At 34.2% G+C, this 8,199-nt stretch overlaps 1 protein-coding gene across 1 annotated transcript; it reads left to right on the forward strand.

Moving 5' to 3' along the window:
• Positions 1-5,616: 5,616 nt before the first annotated feature.
• On the forward strand, positions 5,617-7,649 carry LOC143601524 (cytochrome P450 704C1-like). Its single transcript, XM_077078915.1, has 3 exons — positions 5,617-6,154; positions 6,854-7,138; positions 7,204-7,649. The coding sequence occupies exons 1-3, from the start codon at positions 5,633-5,635 to the stop codon at positions 7,618-7,620; spliced, it is 1,224 nt and encodes a 407-aa protein (XP_076935030.1). The 5' UTR covers positions 5,617-5,632; the 3' UTR covers positions 7,621-7,649.
• Positions 7,650-8,199: the final 550 nt, after the last annotated feature.

Below are 8,199 nucleotides of genomic sequence, written 5' to 3' on the forward strand. Positions count from 1 at the left end.
TCTATTCTTATTATTGTACATACTAATTATATATATATATTTTATAAAATAAACTGTATTTAATATCTTATTTATTATCTTACTTTAAAATAATTAATATTATATATTATATATATACACACACACACAAACGGTAATATTACCGTTATAAACGGTAATATAACCGTTATAAATGGGTTATAAACCTCCACTATAAATAACCAATCATTAACCCCATTTCATTTACAACAAACATTTTTCTTATTAAATTTATCCAAGATAAAATTCTCAAAATGATTCACCCGGTTTTGATGTTGGTCACTATAATGCTTATACTACTTCTCATTCTAATTTTTAATCTCCCATCTGAAGAGTTCGGCATGTTCTTTTTCTTTTATATGTTTATAGCTCTACCAATGTATTGTATCTCATTGTTGATTGATATATATGGATTCTAATATTTATCTTATTATTTGCTCTATTATGTTTAGCAACAAAATGTCAAATATAGCAAAACTCGAATTCCCAGCACTCAACATTTCTGGAGAAAATTATATGTCTTGGACAGCAAATGTCAAAAGACATTTAAAATCTATGGATGTGTTAGACGCAATCCAAGAATACAATGATTGCTCTGACCAGGATAAAGCAAGAGCTGATGTTTTCATCCATAAACATATTGATGAATTGCTACAGCATGAGTATTTTAATTATGATAACCCATATATGATATGGGAAGATTTGAAAAGCAGATTCGGTCATCTAAAGGAAGTTTTACTTCATACTTCTAGAGATGAATGGAACAGTCTTAGGTTCCAAGATTTAAGAGGGTAAATGATTACACCTCTGCTTTATACCGAATTTGTTCAAAGCCAGAATTTTGTGGGTATCCCGTAACAGAGGAACAAAAGTTAGAGAAAACTTTCTCCACGTTTCATGCATCAAATATAAACTTGCAAACACATTATCGTTTGCAGAATTTTAAGAGATACTCTGATCTAAATGCATTACTCCTTGTAGCCGAGAAAAATAATGAATTATTGATGAAAAATCATCAATCTCGTCCCACGGGTTCATTAGCAATACCAGAAGCACATGTTGCTCACAAAAGTTCTCATAAAAATTCTGATCATAAATAGGAACAAAGTCGAGGACGAGGCCGTGGACGTGGACGTGGTCATTTTGACAAAAGGCATTTTAATGATCGTAAGCATCCATTCAAATGGAACAATAACTCTTACATTCGTAGTCGTGGCCGTGGTCGTGGTCGTAACCAGAGAGCCAATAATTATCATGTCCCACACAATACCAATTCCAACCACCAAAATAAATGGAATGAAGCTGGTAGGTCCGAAAACAATGGCACTTCATGTTTTAGATGTGGAAGTACAAACCACTGGGCAAAGGCTTGTCGCACAGCTCTGCATCTGTGTGAACTGTACCAAGCCTCTCTAAAAGGAAAAGAGAAAGAAGTGAACCATGTTGATAACTTTAATAATATCAATGCTGAGCTGAGCGTTGAAGACTTTGGGATGGAACTTTGAAACAAAGTTGCTTGACTACTATAATTAGATGCAATTATTAAGTGTGTTCTCATTATCTTTAATTATGTAGTTTCTCTTCCATGTACTACTTGTGATTAAAGTTCTTATTAAAATATCATATGTCTTCGTTATACACTTATTTTTTTTCTCTTAATATTTTTCAAGATTTAAAATGAAAATCACCGGAGCACAAGATCAAACAAATGAAGAAGATATATGTATAGCGGATAGTGGAGCCACGCATACTATACTTAGATCTAAAAAATATTTTTATGAACTGAAACCAACAAAAGGGATCATCAATACAATATCAGGTCCTACAAACTTGATAGAAGGAGTGGGAAAAGCTAATTTAGCATTACCAAATGGTACAAAGCTCAAAATAGAAAATGCATTATTTTCCCCAAAATCAACAAGAAATTTGTTGAGTTTTAGAAACATATATCATAGTGGATATGATACTCAGTCAAGGACTGTTAGTAATGAAAAATATTTGCATATCATAAGCAAAGATCAAATATTGGAAAAATTGCCAATGCTCCATTCTGGTTTGCATTATACATATATAAATGTGCCTCAAGCACATATGGCAATCAAAGAAAATTGTTGCGATTCTGGTATCATAAACTTATGGCATGACAGATTAGGCCATCCAGGATCCACAATGATGAAAAGGATCATTGAAAATACACATGGGCATCCACTGAAAGGTCAAAAGATCCACAAAATAGATAAAATGCCTCAATGTACATCTTGTTCTCTTGGAAAATTAATTACAAGGCATTCGCCATTAAAAGTCGATAAAGAAACACCAATGTTTCTTGAAAGAATTCAAGGTGACATATGTGGACCAATTCATCCACCATGTGGACCATTTAGATACTTCATGGTCTTAATAGACGCATCCAGCAGATGGTCTAATATCTCTTTATTATCGACTCGTAACGTTGCTTTTGCAAAATTTCTTGCTCAAATTATCAAATTACGTGCACATTTTCCGGATTATACCATTAAAAGAGTAAGGCTTGATAATGCGGGAGAATTTACATCACATGCTTTTGATGATTATTGCATGTCTGTGGGGATTGTTGTAGAACACCCTGTTGCTCATGTACACACACAAAATGGCTTAGCCGAGTCGTTGATCAAACGCCTACAGCTAATAGCTAGACCATTAATAATGAGGACAAAACTCCCTGTTTCTATTTGGGGTCATGCAATTATGCATGCTGGATCATTAATCCGCGTAAGACCAAGTGCAAATCATAAATACTCTCCCACACAACTTGTTTCTGGAAATGAGCCAAATATCTCTCATCTTAGAATTTTTGGTTGTGCTGTGTATGTTCCTATTGCACCACCACAACGCACAAAAATGGATCCCCAAAGAAGGTTGGGAATATATGTTGGATATGAAACATCTTCCATCATAAGATACCTTGAACCTTTAACAGGTGATGTATTTACAGCACGTTTTGCTGATTGTCATTTTAACGAGACAATGTTCCCAGCATTAGGGGGAGAAATGAAAAAGCAAGAAAGAGATATATCATGGTGTGTACCATCATTGTTACACCTAGACCCAAATCAAAACAAAGTGAGACAGAGGTTCAAAAAATAATACATCTACAAGAAATTGCAAATCAGTTACCTGATGCATTTACTGATATAAACAGGGTCACTAAATCTCATATACCAGCTGCTAATGCTCCAGCTCGAGTTGAGATTCCAAGCAAGCAAAACCATAATAATGCACCTCATGAATCTCAAAAACGTTTAAAGCGTGGAAGGCCAATCGGTTCAAAGGATAAAAATCCTCGAAAAAGAAAGGGTTCTGAGAAGGATACTGACCCTAAGGAAGGAATGATTGACAAAACCTTCCCTCAGGAAAGAATAAATGATATAACATTTCCTCAGGAAGAAATAAATGATTCCAATAAAGAATTGTCAATAAACTATGGTAAATCACATATAATGTGGGATCGAGATGAAATGGAAAATATTGATGATATATTTTTATTCTGTGGCAAGCGATATCATGGAAGAAAATGATGACCCTGAACCAAAATCTGTAGATGATTGTAAAAATTGACAAGATTGGAACAAATGGAAAGATGCTATGCAAGCTGAATTAAACTCACTAAACAATCGAAAGGTTTTTGGACCTATTGTCATTACACCAAAGTCAATGAAACCTGTAGGATATAAATGGGTTTTTGTGAGAAAACGAAATGAGAAAAATGAAGTTACAAGATATAAAGCAAGACTTGTAGCTCAAGGTTTTTCTCAGAGGCCAGGAATTGACTATGAAGAAACGTATTCTCCTGTCATGGATGCTATTACGTTTAGATATTTAATCAGCTTAGCAGTCTCTAAAAATTTAGAGATGCGCCTTATGGATGTTGTCACAGCTTACTTGTATGGATCACTAGACAGTGACATCTATATGAAAATTCCCGAAGGATTTAAACTCCCTGATGCAATAAGCTCAAAGCCTAAAGAAATGTATTCCATCAAATTACAAAGATCCTTGTATGGACTGAAACAATCTGGAGGATGTGGTACAATCGTTTGAGTGATTATTTGATAAGCAAAGGATACACAAATAATCTTATTTGTCCATGTGTCTTCATCAAGAAGACAACATCAGGATATGTGATCATAGCTGTGTATGTTGACGATCTAAATTTAATTGGGACACAAAAAGAAATTAATGAAGCAATTGCTCTTTTAAAGAAAGAATTCGAAATGAAAGATCTTGGAAAAACCAAAATTGTCTTGGTTTACAAATTGAGCATATGCATAATGGGATACTTGTGCATCAGTCAACTTATACTGAGAAACTCTTAAAACATTTCAATATGGACAAAGCAAATCCTTTAAGCACACCGATGGTTGTTAGATCACTCAATGTTGATAATGATCCATTTCGTCCTTGCGAAGATAATGAAGAGATTCTTGGTCCCGAAGTACCATACCTCAGTGCAATTGGAGCACTTATGTATCTTACTAACTGTACAAGACCTGACATTTCTTTTGCAGTTAACTTATTAGCAAGATTCAATTCATCCCCTACTAAAAGACATTGGAATGGCATTAAACATATTTTTCGGTATCTAAAAGGAACTGCTGATTTAGGTTTATTTTATCCTAACAATTCAAAAGAAGGGTTAGTTGGTTATGCAGATGCATGTTATTTATCTGATCCCCATAAAGCAAAATCTCAAACTGGATACATATTTAAGAATGGAGGAACTGCGATTTCATGGCGTTCTCAGAAACAAACACTCATTGCAACATCTTCAAATCATGCTGAAGTCATTGCATTGCATGAAGCTTCAAGAGAATGTGTATGGTTAAGATCTATGTCACGACACATATTGATTTCTTGTGGACTAGAGAAAGATCGAATTCCAACTCCTATCTATGAAGATAATGCAGCTTGTGTCTCGCAAATGAAGGAAGGGTATATCAAAAGTGACAGAACAAAGCATATACCACCAAGATACTTTGAGTATACTCGAGACCTTATTAAAGACAATCAGGTTGAAATGAGATATGTCCAGTCCAGCAACAACTCAGCTGATCTTTTCACAAAAGCATTTCCCACAGCAACATTCAGGAAACATGTTCATGATATTGGCATGCGCCATGTACGAACAATGTAACGACCTGCAATTTGAGGGGGAGCTATATACTGCACTCTTTTTCCCTTAGCTAAAGTTTTTTCCCATTGGGTTTTCCTTTAGCAAGGTTTTTAACGAGGCAGTACTTCAAGACCCCGAAGTTTTGAAAAGGTGTCATCCAAGGGGGAGTATTATGAATCCACCGACGCTTTTTTTGGATGACCACTTTTTCAAAGATGAATCCACCGACGCTTTTTGATGACCATTTCTTTCAAAGCAATAATACATGTTTGTCTCCTTAAATAGTACCTTTGAACAGTAGTTTTTGTATTATAAATAGAATGATTTGAACGAAGGTTTATATCCAGTAAAATTCTCATATTCTCATATTTCCTTGTTTCTTGAAGTTCATATATTATAAGCTTGTTAAAGTTTGGGCTAATATTATAACATATATGATCATTCTTATATTTTTGTCTAAAAATGGATTTTCTTCGTATCATCTTCACCTCTTTAGCTACAACCCTCCTATTAGTCATCCTAGCCTTTTTATCTCTCATGCTAAAAACCTTCATTGGAAAACCAATCAGAAATCCACAATATGCACCAATTGTTGGAACTGTTTTTAATCAACTCTTTTGCTTCAACAAACTTCATGACTATTTAACAAATATTTCCCTCAAACACCCTACTTTCAGGCTTCTAGCCCCTGATCAATCTGAGTTATACACTACTGATACTAGAAATATTGAGTACATACTCAAAACCAACTTTGATAACTACTCAAAAGGTGAGGGAAACAAGGATTTTATAACTGACTTATTTGGCAACGGGATCTTTGCGGTTGATGGCGTTATGTGGAAACAACAAAGGAAGCTTGCAAGTTTTGAGTTCTCAACACAAGTTTTGAGAGACTTCAGTTGTTTCGTTTTTAGAAAAAATGCGGCGAAATTGGTTGGAATTGTTTCTAAGTTGTCTGAGGCGAATGAAGTATTTGATTTACAAGTAAGTGTTAACTTAATCCTGCATATTATTTGTGCATAGTGGCACATTGATCTTTCATGAGTCATGATCCATTAAGATCCGACCTTATTTTTCTCACTATAACATTTATTAGTGTGTTATCATCTTTGATATTGGTTAGTCACAAGAATCCCCTTGCAAGGATGTTCATCGGTCCAGTTTTTTGGTTTATTTGATCGGTTTGGAGAATTTTGAGTTGAAACCAAAAACCAAACCGAATTCGATTCGGTTTGGTTTGGTTTTTGGTACGCTACTTAATAAAACATATAAATGAGGGAAAATTTGTACATGAGCTCACTATATGTACAAAATAATATTACACTTGAGTACCTTCTAGATATGATAATTATATAACTAATATTATAAAACCGATTTATCAATTTATTTATTTATTTTTGTTATTAGGTTTATCTGGTTTAAACTGAATTCAGATTTTGTGAAACCAAAAACCAAATTTGTAATTTGGTTCTCGGTTTAATCAGTTTCAAGCGGTATAATGAACACCCATATCCCCTTCTAGAGTCAAACTTCTACATGAATATTAACAGGGCAACAATATCCTGTGATTAAACTGATATTTTCAATGAAAGTATGTTGTGTTAAAAAAGATAATTATTGTAGTAACAGTGTAGTGTCTCTATTCATATTTAATGCACTGATGATTCTCCTTAAAACTTGCAGGAATTGCTTATGCAATCCGCTTTGGATTCTATATTCAAAGTTGGGTTTGGAGTGGATTTGAATTGCCTTGATGGATCTAGCAAAGAAGGGAATGCATTTATTAAGGCTTTTGATAATTCAAATGCAATAACATATTGGCGCTATGTAGATCCCTTATGGAAGATCAAAAGGTTTCTTAACATTGGCTGTGAAGCTGCTTTAAAGACCAACATAAGATTAATACAAAAATTTGTTCTCAATTTGATTAGCATGAGAAGAGAACAACTTGAAACAAACCAACATTGTGTAAGTTTCATTAACTTCATCTCTGGTGACTTTTCTTGTATTAACATTCTAATTTTGAATTTAAGAATGAGAAAGAGGACATACTTTCAAGGTTTCTGATTGAGAGCAAGAAGGATGCGCGGATGAATGATAAGTATCTAATGGATATTATCCTAAACTTCCTTTTAGCGGGAAAAGATTCTAGTGCAAATACACTTTCTTGGTTCTTTTACATGCTTTGCAAGAATACGCTTGTGCATAAAAAGGTTGTTTCAGAGATTGAAACGGTTGTGGGAAGTCGAGAAAACATGTCTGGTATCGATGATTTTGTAGACAAAATAGATGATCAAGTACTTGAGAAAATGCATTATCTTCATGCAACTTTGACTGAAACCTTGAGACTATACCCTGCAGTCCCTGTGGTAACTACAAAGATTCCTAAGCAGATGACTTTTAAATCATTGTGCTTGTCTAGTGCTTCAAACTTATATTATTTCTTGTGAAAATGGAAAAAAAATGCTATATGGATTCAAAAAATACCTTTTTAGTTGAATAATTGGCATCCCCTTATTCCAAAATTGCTTATTTTAGGGTGTTCAAAAGGCTCGCGGCATGTGGCTCACTTGAAATCGGCGTGTTTGTAAATGAGCCGAGCCGAGGCAGCTCAGTTTGTAAACAAGCCGAGCGTGAGCCAAGATAAGCTCGGCTCATAAAGCTGGTTCATTGGCATGTATAAGTTAAAGCCTTAAATTTTAATACACGTTATAAATTTTGTAGTTTCTTAATTATGCATTATGTGTATGCTAAAAATATATTTTTCTTTATATATATATATGTGTGTGTGTGTGTGTAAACATATAAAATTCAATTTTATAAAAATAAGCGATCGAGCTCAACATTTTAGCTCGCTAAAATTAACAAACCGAGCTTGCTTAGCTCGGTTTTTAAAAAAGCCAAGTTCGAGCCCAAATTGGCTCCCCTTTGCTTGTTAGCAACCCTAGCTTATTATGCAAAAATGTAATTATTCTATTCCGTTCTTGAATGATGATCTATTTATACTTCTCGAACAGTTTATGTCCAAT

Source organism: Bidens hawaiensis, unplaced genomic scaffold (assembly GCF_021521415.1).
Source record: "Bidens hawaiensis isolate Kalapana, Puna unplaced genomic scaffold, B.hawaiensis_p1.1 tig00056642_1, whole genome shotgun sequence".
NCBI classification, from domain to species: Eukaryota; Viridiplantae; Streptophyta; class Magnoliopsida; order Asterales; family Asteraceae; genus Bidens; species Bidens hawaiensis.